Below are 15183 nucleotides of genomic sequence, written 5' to 3' on the forward strand. Positions count from 1 at the left end.
GTTGTGGGTAGCTGGTGAGTGTCAGCCGACCCTGCGCCCCAGCTGCCCCGGTGCTTTTCTGGCATTGGAGAATCTTAATTAAGGATTTCTTCCCAGCATGAAGTCAGATCATACTTTAAATTCATGTAGACAATTTACAAATTGTACTTCCTATCAACTGAAACTCAGGACATGTATTTGGGTGCCAGACCTGGAGTCTGAACTTCACCACAGCTTCAGCTTCAGTAAGAGCTAGAACAATTCAGGTTTAAAGAAAAACAAATCACCATGAGGTTTCATTTATTCTGGAATAGTCTGTCAGAAACCAAACACTGTTGTTTTGGGTGTCACTGCTTGTGGCTGGGACTCCTGCTGACAGATATAACTCCAGCTTCTGCAAATGACAGGGTTTGCACCGAGTTCTGAATGGGAGACTGGGCAGGGTGTGGCACGCAGCAGTCTGGGATCATCTTTAAGAGTCTTAGGAAAGCCTCGAGAGAGTGCTCACCCTGGGGAAGTTTGAGGCAGCTGGCAATACCCTTTGCCTTACTTTCTGAACTCTCCGTGCTGAAGCCACAGGAACCAATAGCAAGTGGTGTCAGCTGCCTCACTGCTGTCAGATGCCTGAGAGGAGTGTGTTAAAGGGCAGAGGCTTTGCTTTGGCTCTTGGTATGCTACCTCTGTTACTGCTGGGCTGTGCTAAGATCAAACATCCTGGTGGCAGGTGTGTAATGGAAGAGCTTACCTCATGGTGGCCGGGGTGGGGGTGGGGTGGGGGAGGTGGGGGTGGGGCAGGCAGGACACACCCTCAGTGTCCCATGCCCTCTGGTCTATTTAAGTTTCCACACGTCCCAATGCCATCAATGCTCATCGGCGAATTGGTGCACTGATGAGATCAGCACCCATGTGTCTCTATTGGCTCCCAATGAGGTCAACCAGACCAGAAAAAAATCTCAACAAATGATCCTTTTCCAGATACTTCATACCCAAACCACAACAGAGATGATCTCACCATACTCCTTTGTTGTTGTTGTTAATTTTCTATTACATTCATCTGTGTATTGTATGCAGGTGTGTGTGTGTGTGTGTGTGTGTGTGTGTGTGTGTGTGTGTGGTGGGAGGTGTTCATGGATGCAGCCATACCACCTTATACTTGGGAAGATCACTGAGAGCATGGTGGGATTGAACTCCAGTTATCAGGCATGGCGCTGATCGTGTTAGCCTGTTGAGCCAGCTCTGTGACTCCTCACTGACCTCCTTCAATGGACAGTGAGTAGAGACCTTGCATTTCTTCCAGATTATGTGGCTGTGGGACTCATATCTCTCATGCACAAACTTGGGGAGCAGGGACTTCCACTTTCCATACATACGTAGTTACTAAAGGGATCAAATAAACTATTGATTGTATCAATTGTATACATGGAGAAATATCAGATAAGTACATTGTATTATCTCGAGTCAATATGGAGATAGAACAAAAATGGTGCCTCAATGTCTTCATTCTCTCATTCACATATTGTTTATGAAATATTTGACATAATCCTTTGTCTGAATGTTTTTGTTTTCCCAAATCCATATGTTAAAATGATAATTCACAGAGTGAATTTAAGAGATGGTGAAGTTAGGGAGTGAGGCACATGTAAGTTTAGGAGATTAACTTACGGGGTGGGGTGATCACAATGGGATTAGTGCCTTCATGAAAGTGGCCCAAAGGAACTCACTCATTACATTTCTCGTGTGGAGATGGAGCTGAGCAGAAAACATCTACCAACTAGGAAGTGGGTCTTTACCAGACAAAGAATCAACCATTACTTTCATCTTGGGATGCCCAGGAGCTTGAACTATGAGAATATATTTCTTTTGTGTAAGAACCACCCAATCCATAGTGTTTTGTTACAGCAGCCTGAGTGAGCTAAGCCATGCAACTCTCACACTGTATATTGCCTTGCAGGACAAGTATCTCTGTGCTCAACTCCAGACTCAAGTCAGTGTGCACACATAGCTTCCTGGCTCTTCACTGTTAGGCATGAAGATTTCTGAGAGGGAAAGGTTTCTTTTTCTTTTTCCTCTTTGAACAATATTAATTCACATTTTCATCTGTCCATGTGTTTATACATAGGTAATGGATAGATTAGAAGTTATAATAAGTAGCTGAAAACCCATGGTTTTCTCTCGTAATCCAGGTGCAACATACATATAGAATCTATAGATTCATCCGTGCGGGTGAACAGTCAACAATGTAAGTGTGTCTTACCGCCTCCAATCCCAAATAGTTTGATGAAAGTTTAGTTTAATTCAAACATTGGTTGCCATGGTTACTTATTTGACTTTGTACTTTGTACTAAGGAGCCATAAGGATTTGTCAAACCTTACCATGCAACTGTGCCTGAATGTCCTACCATGTGATAACAGCTGTTTATTTGTCTTGTGGTTTTGGCCTGGGGCTCTGTAAACCTCCAGACATAGTTATCTCTCTTTGAAGAAGCCTTCCAAAATGAGGAACAGTAGTTCATTCCATTGCAGAGTTATCTCTTCTACAGTCATTTTTGCTAAGCATAGCTGTCAATGCAGTGCATGTGCAGGTATGCACCTGCTATGGCACATGGGTGGAAGTCACAGGACAAAGAAAGTTAGAGGTCACGCACCAAATACTCTTTCCTGATTGACCTTCTGCTGTACTCACTGCAATCGATGTACATTCACAGAGAAACGTCCATGTTAGTGGCATTCTGATGAGAGACATGGGGTAGCACAGTGGATATGGCGTAACACTAGACTCCCCTCATACCCTCCTACCCTGGTGTCCTCCCTTCCACAGACCTAGAAATCATGGAGCCAGTGACGGTTGACTAAAGCCTGTAAAACTGTGAACCCAAATGGATCATTCCTCCCATAGGTGACCTCTCTTAGGTGTCCCCCACAGCAACAATCTAACACATTACACGTGGGTAGAGAGGAGCAGGTGACAATTGGGATGCTGTTTCTCAGATGTCCTCTTTCTCAGATTGTTCTTGAGATGAATACTTGAGGAAGGGAAGGAAACAAGATCACTGTGATCAAATGCCAGAGAGAAACAACTTAATTGAAAACTTCATTCTGGTTCACAGTTTCGGACGGTCCTTTCTCCTATCCTTTTTACCCAAGGTGAGGAGACAAGTATTCAAAACACCAGACCATGGAGAGCATTTTATGTTCAACCCGTAACCCTGACCTGAACCTGCTTCGGGAGTGGTTGAACTGGGAGGTCAGTTGATGTCAGCAGGTGTCCTTCCATTTCTTGGCTCAGTCTTAGCTACATGTGACGGTACAATGGGACATTATGAAGAGAGAACACAAAAGGGACATTATGAAGAAGGAGCAGAAAGAGGACATCTGAGAAACAGCATCTTTTGGACATGACAGGGCACTGCATGCAGGAACTCATATACACTGTGGGTGTTTGCTACTCAAAATTCCAGCATGGATGGGGGAGGAACTCACAAAGCCCTGCCCCTAGCTGAGGTGATATTGGCTGTTGATGGCTTCTTGGGGGAGGGAGGGTCAGTTTTCTTCAAGGCTGTGGCCACTGGTAAAGTGTTCATGCTTCAGAGATGGCTCAATGCCTATGCCCCATGGGCACAACTAATTGGACCCAGTTGATTATAAAAAGAACATGAAATTGGGAAGATGAATATTGTGGTAGGGGGTCTAGGAGGGAGGAATTGTAAGATGGGTAGGAAGTAAATACAATCAAAGTACATTGTATACACATGAAATTCTCAAAGAATATATATGTGTATATATATACATACATATACATAAATATACATATATTCATATATACATATGATGGGATGGCAACTATAAATAACAGCTCCAACCTGGACAGTGGCCTTCACTTTCAGGGCCAGTGGGTAAGTCTAAGACATTTCCAGAAGTACAGAGAAAATTTGGCTCTTTTAACTTTAAAAAAACAAAGTGTTTGTTTGTTTGTTGTTTATTTGTGTGTTATTTATGTGCATTTACTGGGTGTTTATGTGTGTAGTCATATATGCCACATATATGTGTGGAGGCTGAAGGGCAAGCTTAGTTTTCTTCTACATTGTTTGAGACAGGATCTCCTGTTCACTGGTCTAGCTGGCTAGCACCAGGGATTCGTTTGTATCTACTGGGGTTACACACACACACACACACACACAGACACACACACACAACCTCACTTTGCTTTTACATGGGCTCTGGAGATTCAAACTCAGGCCCTCACCTTTGTACACTAAACACTTTACTCTTGGAGCTATCTCCCCTGGCCTGGTTACTTTTCATTAGCTCTGATTGGATCACATGGCTACTCTATCAATGACATCTGAGTTCAATAGATTGTTGAACCTTGGCCTGAGTCATAGGGGAGGCACAGGATCCACAGCTTCTTCAGAGCTGGACAGGATCCCTTGAGGAGGGAATTGGGACACACACTGAATACCAGGCAGCAAAATCCGCAACATTCTTCCTGTTGAGCTGTTGTCATTTCATGGTAGCACTGCTGGGAAAGCCAGCCACTGGCACACTCAAGAGAAGAGATGCGTGAATATGCAGCCTTCTTTCTCTAAATAGAACATCGTCTATGCCACTGAAGACAGATGGTTGTTTAGCTTGTGCTGAGCACTCTCCAGACAAGACGGTTGCAGCCATCCCTCCTGCTCTGGATTCTTGTGGGCTTAGCAATTTTCTTTAATGAGAAGCTGGGCTAGGGGCATTTATTATGGTGTAATAAGTGTGTTCAGAGGGAAATGAAAGGGCTGTGTTTGTTCATGTTCCTGAAGTCCGAGCGATAAAAAGCAAGCAGTCTAGCTAGACAGGGGTGGCACATGCCTTTAATTCCCGCACTTGGGAGACAGAGGCAGGTGGATCTCTGAGTTAAGGGCCAGCCTGATCTACACAGAGAGAGTTCCAGGACAGCCAGAGCTACATAGAGAAACCTGTCTTGAAAAAAACACAAGACAAAACAAGAAACAGCAAGCAGTCTCCTGGGCACTAAGTGAGAAAGAATTGTTGCATCTATGAAATGACTTTGGATAATTTTAGCATCTTGCAATATCTGTGGCTGTATTATAACTCATCTTGTTTTTATTATGTACAATTCTGTTGGGCATTTGGAAACAAGAACTCATATGCTGTGTTGAGTTGCTGTGCGTTGGTGGGATTATATTGTATAATTCGTATGCCACTTCCTGTATTGTTAGTTCATACCCTTGATAGAAAGAAAACGGTAAGAGGTTTCACTCCAATTTCTTACAACACATAAATTTGAGATAACTGGGCAGGGATCTTGTATCCTGAAGTTATCCATCCAATGCTCTTCTATGGGTTTTAAAGTTGAACAATGCAGTCTAGCGACCCTTTGGAGATGCTGTGGGCCGTGGACTGGGACTGTTGTCATTAACAACAACAACAAAAAATCAATTCTTAAGGCTGGGAAGATGGTTCAGTGGGGAAAGCATGAGGACCAGAGTTCAGATCCCCAGCAGCCATATAAAAAGAGCTGAGTCCACCAGAGCATACCTCTTAGCTCAGCACTGGGAAGGCAGAGGCAGGAGGATGTCCGCAATGTTGTTGTCTAGTCTTGCTGAAGTGATGATCTCCAGGTTCAGTGAGGAACTCTGCTTCAGAAGTAGAGACTGATACAGAAGACATCTGATGTTAACCTCTGTGATACAGGAAGGCATCTGATGTTAACCTCTGTGATACAGAAGACATCTGATGTTAACCTCTGTGATACAGAAGGCATCTGATGTTAACCTCTGTGATACAGGAAGGCATCTGATGTTAACCTCTGGCCTCCTCCTGCACTCACACCCGTGGGCATCCTCTACACTCAAACACACGCATACCACGCCACACATGCATGTAATGCTTTAAACATCAGGTGTTGTGATGCCTCTGCAGTGAGACTCCATCTCACCTCAGTGTGTCTGTTAATATTTTTAAAATGTGGCAGAAAAGAAACTCACACACGTGTGGTGGGAGTGCAAGCTAGTTCAACTGTCACAGAGAAGAATATATATGCACCTCAAAGAGAAAAACCCAAAACGAAACTATCATGAATCGTTATTCAACCGCTGCTGACATAGCCTAAAGAGATGAAATTAGCATATTAAAACATACCTGCACCAAACTATCATGATTTATTATATTCAACTGCTGGTTACATAGCCCAAAGACAAAAAAATTAGTATATTAAAAACATACCTGCATAGCTGTGTTCATGTGACACTATTCTCAGTGGCTATGGAAATAGCCTTAGGGCCTGTCAGTGGATGAATGGTAAAGAAAATATGATATTCATAAACAAAGAAGTCCCATTCATCCATAGATATAATGTCCTGCCATCTGCAGTGAGATAGAAAGTGAATATATTATGCTACATATTCCTTCTCATAGCTGGAAGCTAAAATGCCAGATTCATGTAGAACATTGACTATTAGAGCTCCAGGAAGTGTGGATAAAGGGAGGCTGGGCTTGAATAGAACACACTGAGCAACATTAATGCACATTCATCAAAATAAAGCATCATCAGTAAAGGACATTATTATGATAACCAGTATTCAGAGGAGATTGTGTATACCCATTCCCAAGACAAAAATTAATGATTAGAACTTGGCCAAAGTATGTAAGATCAGCCCTAAGCATTGGGAAAGATAGAGCCTAGTTTCTTTGTTCCACTATACTGCTAGAATTACTATACTGGAGAAACTTATGAGTCTTTCATCTAGGTAGTTGGTACCTTAAGTCAGAGGGACCCATGACTTGTACCATGCCACTCAAAGACTCTCTGGTATGAATGGCACCCAGAGACATGGTGCCTAGTACCCTCAGAGTTCCTACTCAACATCTGTCCTTCATCTAAAACCCCAAGCCCTGGAGCTGGGGAGATGGCTCAGTTGATACAGTGCTTGCTTGCTACAAGCATGAACTTGCCATGTTCTGGGGAGGTGGAGACATGCCGATCCCTGGAGCTTGTTGGCCAGTAGCCTAGCCCAGCTGGCAAGCTCCAGGTCAGTGAGAGAAGCTTCCTCAAAAAAAAAAATCAAGGTTTATCTCCGGAAGAACAGTATCCAAGGTTGACCTCTGGCCTCCATGCACTCCCACCTGCACAAGTACATGCACATCAGCACCCACACACATAAACACAAACACATGTACATAGAGATACAGGACACACAGAAACACATAAATTCCAAACCTCAGCTCTCACCTTCTCCCCTCGGTTTTTTGAGATAGCATCTCTGTGTAGTCCTGGCTGTCCAAGAGCTCATTATGTAGACCAGGTTGGCCTTGAACTCCCAGAGATCCTGCCTGCTCAGTTGCTGAGATTAAAGGCGATGCCACCATGCCAGGCCCAAATCTCCATTACTTAGGACTTGGTTTAAATGTTTCTGCTTTTAATCTCATGTGAATTCAGATTTACAAAAACTTGCCACTGTAAGTTAACTCTTACTTCACATTCTCTCTGCTTTTGTTTCTGGGACTGGAATTTAGGAAGAAGAACCCCATCAAGAGCCCCAGTGTCCTGAGTTGGAGCAGAAGATTCTATCAGGTACAGTATGGTCATCGTGGCTTGTCTTTGGCTGGCTGCTGTTACTTACAGCTGGGTTTGGCTCTGCCAAAAGATTTGTGGATGACAAAGGCAAATCTCCCTGTTAGAGATGATTGGAAACAAGGCTAGAAGTGTTACTGGAGATGAGGTCCAGGCAGAACACCTGGGCAACAAAACACATTGTACTACAAAAATAGCTTGTCCCCTTCCTTGTCCTCTTTCCTGCACTGATAACATTTATGAATGAGGCGGTACTTGGAAGGGAGATTGTGGTGATGCTGGTGATAGTATAGATGGTGGTGAAGAAGGATTTCAGAGTCAGGAATAAAGATAAGGAGTCTGTGAGATCCAGAGGGAAGGGAGGACACTGGGAAAACAAGGCCCTCTAAAGCAACATTCCTGATGCTCATATGAACTCAGAGACTGATGCAGCATGCACAGGGGCTGCACAGGGCTGCACCAGGTCCTCTGTGGATATAAGATGGCATCCAACCTAATGTTTCCTACGGGATCCCCGAGGGTGGGAACAAGTGATTCTTGGGTTCTTTTCCTTTTCTTTATTTGTCTTGTCCAACTTTGATGTGATAGTTTTTGTTTTATCTTGCTATATCTTATTGTTACCCCTTAGAAGCTTGCTTTGTTTTTCTAGTGAGAGACAGAAAGGATCTGGACGAGAGGGGTGTGAGGAGGAACTGGGTGGAATAGCGGGAAGAAAAACGTAGTCAGGATAAATCATGTGTTGGGGGCGGGCCCTATTTTCAATAAAAAGGAAAGGAGAGTAGTTGTTTACTGAAATCCTTATAATTATCTTGGGAGATGTTATTTGGATCCCTTGGCTGTTTTTCTTCTAAATGTTAGTGTGGAGTTAAGCCTGTAGTTTTGCTGAAGTTATTTATTTCATAATGGGCAGGGCTTATGTGGAAACAAACAAATGATGAGAAAGTTTATAACTTCAGACTGTAGCCAGTGATGATCATGAGAAGCAATGGTTGGAAAAATAAACCTTAGTCAGGAAGACTTAAACAGAGTAAAAACTAACTCTCAAGACTCCCCGCCTTTGTTTCCTAACAACCACTGTGTTTTGTATGACTCAGGACTGAAAGATGGCTCCAGATAGGAAGGTTGCTAGAAGGCGCTTATCAGTTAGTAGAAATCAGGCGGTAAAGGTTACAAAAGTCAACATGATAAAGGAAAGATGAAGCAAAATCAGAAAAAAACAAAAGTAGTCTTCTCCTCTGGCATGATGGAGGAAAAGGTTAGCTATTAGCCAGCCATGGCATCTTCTACCATATGTATTTGTTTATGTATGTGTTCATGTCATTGAGCATGTGGGGTGGTCAGGGTGCAGCTTGCAGGACTTGGTTCTCAGCATCTACCATGTAGGTCTCGGGGATAGAACTCAGGCTTGGGCTATCTCAGTAGCATACCGTTTCCTTCTACAGCTATTCAGCCCTTGTTTCCATACCTGTATCCCCATCAAATATGAGCATTGCTTTGGTTTAGTGACACTTTCTAGGATATGCTTCCCTTGCAGAGCCCTTGCTCATTGGTTGAGTGTTAGCTCTAATGTACTGTTCCACCAGATAACTTCCCTGATCACTTCACACTCCTCTGTGTCACTTTTCACCCTACTGCCTTTCTTTTTGGGCACCTGGAACATAGAGGATACATATAACAGTCATTGGTAGGTCTCCCCCTAACCCATGTTCTTTTTAGATAGGATCTAATGTAACCCTGAAATTGTTAGATATCGGAGTGTGATTTCAACCCTCCTGCCTCTACCTCCAAGTGCCAAGGTTACAGCTATGTACTGCTATACTCACTTTATGTGATGCTGGGGATTAAGCCAAGGGCCTTATGCATGGTAGACAAGCACTCTTCCACCTAACTTACAATCTCAGCCCTTAGGAGTCTCTTGGTAGTGAGTCCCCTGTGTGCATTTGTATAGGGTAGTATCTTTCTTCTGTGAGGAGATGAACATGGTTTGGTGAAGGCTATCTCTGTGTGTAGCTTTGATTTTTCAATTTAACAAAAAGAATCAGACATGGTGCTTGTAGTTGTGACAATAGAACGAGTTGAAGAGACAGATATGTTTATAACACAAGAAATGCTATGAGATGACAGTGCCATCAAAGTGAAGCTGGGAGCTGGGAAGAGGAGACAGCTGGTCTACACTGGGGACTGTGACCAGGAGGGCAGTGTCAACCTTGGGGTTGAAGACACTTGCAATGATGCTTGAAGTTGGAAAGGAGGGGCATAAGGCAGAGATAACATCACATCCCTTGTCCTGGAAAATGCCTCTAAGAGTCCCTTTGTACTTGTGCCCTTGATTGTCAATTCCTCAGATAATGCTCATTGCTGGGACCACACAAAATCAGCCAATGAGGAGATCAGGAGCCCAGGAGCATAGAAGTGGTATTTGCTTTGTTCACTGAGTGTCTACTGTAGTTTGAGGACATTTGTTCATATGTGTGGGAAAGCATTGCCACACTCAAAAGCTTTTCTTTCGTGAGTGTACACATGAGATGAGAGGGGTTTATAAGCATGCACAGGCATGTGCATGTGGGTGCCAAAGGTCAACTTCAAGAATCATTCTCCCGGATTTGCATCTTGGCTTTTTATTTGTTCGTTTGTTTGTTTGTTTTTGAGACAGCATGTTGCACTGGCCTGGAACTTGCCAAACTTCCTAGGTCAACTGGTTAGTGAGTAAGCTCTGCCTATGTGCCGACCTAGAACTGGCTTTCTTAATGGGTTCTGAGGATTGAACTAAGGTTCTCATGCCTGCATGGCAAGAACTTTACTGAGAGGGCCATGTCTCTAGCCCTGTACAAGGATTTTCCAAGATAACATTGACTCCACTGAGTCCCATGACATCTTAGGGAGAGAAAAATATTTCGTTTCCATTCTGCTAAAGTCCTGGTCTTTAGGACCTCTGAGGGTGTCACTAGGAATCAGGCATCATAGTAAGAGTCTTCTCAGCAAATACACTGGGACTCAGAGCACAGCTGGGAAAAACACTTCTGTAGAAAAGGAGAAACTATGCTTACTTTGAAAATTAGAATCCCAAGACAGGTAACATGGTGTACATCACACCGGTCATCCTGGCATTCAGAAGCAAAAAGGATCATGAAGTCAGCCTTGCCTATGTAGTGAGTAAGACACTATCTGAAGAAAAAAAGAGAAGAAAGAAAAAAGGAAAGAAATTTAGAATCACAATTTCTTTGTTATTATTGTCAATTTATATTTGGAACATATGAATAAGTGGCTTCTGTTTTATTATTCTAAAATTCCACCTAATAATTCTATTCTGTAAGTAGAAATTTCAAGCTAAAAACACAGTCTCTTACTATTTATTTTATAGATTTAAGTTTTTATTTATGTGTGCATCTGTGTGAGATTTTCTGTACAAGTGAGCAGAAGGAGGCATCATATCTCCTGTAGCTGGCTTTCTGTGTAGTCGTTACCTGCCCAGCATGGGTACTGTGAACCAAACCCAGATGCTCTGGGAAAGAAAACAAGTACCCTGGACCCCAGAGCCATCTCTCCAGCTGCAGAGTCTCAGCATTTCTAAAATTCTGTGGATTTACTCAGTCCATGCTTACTATAGAGAACTTTATTCAGGGCTTACTGCTGAAGGGCTATTTCTAGCTTAGCTTTGAGATATCCTATATTTGTGAATCATTCTTTGAAATTCTGTTAGGTACAAAGTGGATAGATTGTGTTGGCTAAATTATTTCAATACTATGAAAGTGTAATATACTCAATCAGGAACAATTTATTGGATGTCTACTATGTGTCAGATATCGTGTGAAGATTATGCCATATTAGGCAGCTAAATGCATAATCACAGCACTCTACCAACAAGAAATGAAGCCATTAAACACATTAAAAGAAATATATACTACACAAATGATAACCTTTAAACAAGTAAAATGTAAATTATGGAGAAACCAGAGTGCTGAGGAAGCCTTGTCTTCATGGGCCTTATAGTCAAACATAGCCTGTAATTTATAGAGACAGGGGACCAAGAACAAGGGCAGAACATAGCATGTGTCCAATGAGAGACAAGAACAGAGGGCCAGGGAGACAGTTCAGTCAGTAAAGAGTTTGCCTTGCAAGCACAAGGACCTGAGTTCAATCCCCAGCGTTCATATTTAGAAAAACCAAATCCAACCCAAACCCGACCCAACCCAACCCAACCCAAACTAACAAATAAAAACAAAAACCAAAGCTGGCATTGTGGAGCGTGAGCATACCCCAGTGCTGCAGAGGTACAGAGAGCCGCTCTTAGGCTTCTTGGTCAGCCAGAGTCTTCTGTTTGTCAAGCTCCATGTCAGTAAGACTCTGTCCAAAAAACAAGGTAGGGAGCTGCAGAGATTACTCAGTGGTTAAAGCATTTGCCATGCAAGCAAGAAGAGCAAAGCTCCCAGAACCCATGTAAGTGTTTAGTGGGCCTGGCCACTTGCCTGTAACTCTAGCCTTGGGAGGCAGAGGTAAGGGACTGTGCCAGAGCAGGCTAGAGAGGCAGGGTAGTCATATTGATGAAGTCTGTGCTTGATTGTGAGACTGCCTCAAAAGGTAAGGAGAAGAACAAGGCAGGAAGATCCCCAGTACTAACCTTGGACCTCCACACATGTGCTTATACACATGAGAACATGTATGCATACACATGCACACCACACATACATGCACATGAAACAAAGAAAAGTCAAAACAACAGCAAAAATATCAAAGTGGATGGTATCTGAGGGCTGACAACTCCAGGTTGTCTTCTGATTGGCACGTGTGTGCCTTCAGGCACACCTATACACACACACAAAAACATGCACATGCTTGCACATGTGTGCACATACATGAGCACATGCACACATGCTCAAGAGTAGAGGACAACTGGAACTCTCAAGGGATGACATGACCAATTGGGGTATTCAGGAATTTTTCTCAGAGAGCATGATATATGAAGCAGGCTACAAAGATGGATATAGAATTCGTTTGTCAAGAGAGATACATTATTAGCCAGGACATTAATAAAGTGAAAACCAATTACTTTAATTGATATTACTCACAGTGATATCTACTTGGAGATCAGACCTTTTCTTGGACTGATGATCTAATCCTTAGGTGTCTGTCACTATATCCAGCCTTGAGTTCTATAGTCTATATGTGTAGGGGCTGCCTGGGAAGCAATGGCGGTTCTGTGTGTGTGTGTGTGTGTGTGTGTGTGTGTGTGTGTGTTTAATCCTAATTACTGTCATTGTTCTCTGTTTTCAACAGTGCTTATGCTCACTTGAAGGGTTTCTTGACTGTAGTAGACAGAACCCCAGTGCCTACCTAGAAGCAGGTGGCATTTCCCTGAGCTTCCATGGACGTCTAGCTGAGCGCACAGCTGTCCCCTTATATAATATCCATTTCTCAGAGATGCATTGCTCAGTGCTATCCACTGCTGCTCCCTTTCAGCAAGGGGAACATGGAGTGGGGCTTGCAGGTAGATAACTGATTACTATTACCTCCAGCCAGCTCTTCTTATGCCCCTTCCTCTTTGCTGGTCTTTCTCCCAGTATACTTAGCCACCACATGATCATCAACATCTTGAAACTAGAGCAGCTGGGAGCACACCAGTGTGGTGTAGTCTTCTCACAAGACCCTCCCTTGTGGGAATATATATGCTCCTCAGAGTAGAAAGGAGACCACAAGAGGAGAAACTCTTAGGGAAGAAAGGGAAAGAGAGGGTAATTGAGTCCATGCCATGTTAACCTGGAAGCAGGGAGTGTCTTCGAGAAAAAAGAAACAAGCCAGAAAGGCAGAGAGCGTAAGGCGAAAGGCAGCAGAGGGCAGGGACAAAGGAGAACAAAGCATAGTGAGCCACATGTATGGAGATGCCTCAATGAAACACATAGGCTGACTTAAAAATTAATAAATAAATACATCCCTTCGACAAAGGATGGAGGGCACGTGATGCCCCTCCACAACATTTAGCAAGGTGGGTAGACTCTTACGTAGGTTTCCTATCATTGCCCGCATGTTGGCCATGCTTTTGTGAATCCTGGGGGATTCCCCATGCTTCTGTAAGTAATTCCAACTAAACTCACTGTTCACCAAGCTTGCCTGGAACGCAGTCTTTTGCTGGTGCCTTATTTCTGAAGCACAACCACACATCACCTCCTCCTCCTCCTCCTCCTCAGTGTTTGGCTTTTTATACAGCAAAGGGTGGGCTGTCAGGCACACAGCCATTACTACAGTGGGATTTTAAATTTCAAAATTACCCAGAGAATGAAAACCTATGGAGGCTATTCTTAATATCAGCACATAGGCAAAGAAGGGTGGGTGGAATGGAGGGTGAGTAAGGGAGACACTGTTGGAGGTAATTCGGTCACGTGGCCATACCTTTCTTTACCCCAGCACAGGAATACCAAAATCCACGGGCAAACACACCAAAGGCTGTGCGCTTCCTGAGAGCAGTGGACTGTGTCTTAGTTAGGGTTTCATCGCTATGAAGGAACACCATGGCCATGGCAACTCTTACAAAAGAAAACATTTAACTGGGGCTCTGCTTAGAGGTTCAGAGGAATGTTCCATTGTCACCATGGCAGGAAGCGCGGCAGCGTTGATGCAGACATGGTGCTTGAGGAGCCGAGTGTTTTACATCTTCATCTGCAGGCTGCAGAAGGGGACCATGTACCACAGTAGGGCAAGTAGCGCAAACATATGAGGACTCAAAGCCTGCTCCCACAGTGATGCACTTTCTCCAACAAGGCCACACCTACTTCAACAAGGCCACACCCCGTAATACTGCCACTCCCCGTGGGCCAAGAACCACCCCCACCCCCCCNCCCCCACACACACACACGCGGACACAAGAGTCTGTGGGAGCCAAAGCCATTCAAACCACTGCAGACTGCATCGGTTTAGAGATGAAGCCAGAGCCAAGGGAGACGACTCAGTTAGCAAAGTGTTTGCTGTGCAAGCTTGAGGAACTGAGTTTGAATCCCCACACCCACACCAACGGCTAGCATGTCAGCAAGTGTCAGTTGGAAGCTGAGCCAAGCATATCTCATGGGCTGGTTGGTCATCCAGCCCATCTGAAATGGCCAGTTCTAAGTTCTCTGCAAGACTCCATCTCAAAAAAATGAAGTAGACAAGTTGTCAATGCAGACCTCCTGATTTCAACCTCTAGCTTGCACTGCCCCCCCCCATCCCTCATAACATGGGCAAGCACACTCACTTCACACAAATCCGCCCCTCACATGCTTGCATGCACATAACTTTTAAAAAGAAGGGAAAATGAAGTCAGATTCTCCATGGGAAGGTGAAATTTCAAAGATGCATCACATCTATTAGACAGAGTACTCACTGTGAAGATAAAGGGAAGGATGCAAGATCAAACTTACAAATGCACTGGGAAGAGAAAGACTGAGATTCTGGTTTTGTGAATAATCACAGAATGTCAGTGGAGGCTTTGCAAGTGTAAATATTCCACACTTACGCTCTTCTTTGCTGTAGTCAGAGTGTGTTGTTTAATAGAGAGCAGGACAGAGCTACCTTACTAATAGTGACAAGAAGGGGGCCCAATGCCAAACAGAATCATTTGTCAGCACAAAGGTGCATCCTGAAGCTTGGCAGCCTGGTAAGCC

At 43.8% G+C, this 15183-nt stretch overlaps 1 protein-coding gene across 1 annotated transcript in view; it reads left to right on the forward strand.

Moving 5' to 3' along the window:
• Positions 1–15183, forward strand: part of Fam107b (family with sequence similarity 107 member B) — a 209233-nt gene that overhangs the window by 70811 nt on the left and 123239 nt on the right. Inside the window, exon 2 of the mRNA XM_021155778.2 lies at positions 7495–7552. Within this exon, the coding sequence (XP_021011437.1) occupies positions 7495–7552 (58 nt within the window). The remainder of the gene's footprint in view (positions 1–7494; positions 7553–15183) is intronic.

Source organism: Mus caroli, chromosome 2 (assembly GCF_900094665.2).
Source record: "Mus caroli chromosome 2, CAROLI_EIJ_v1.1, whole genome shotgun sequence".
NCBI classification, from domain to species: Eukaryota; Metazoa; Chordata; class Mammalia; order Rodentia; family Muridae; genus Mus; species Mus caroli.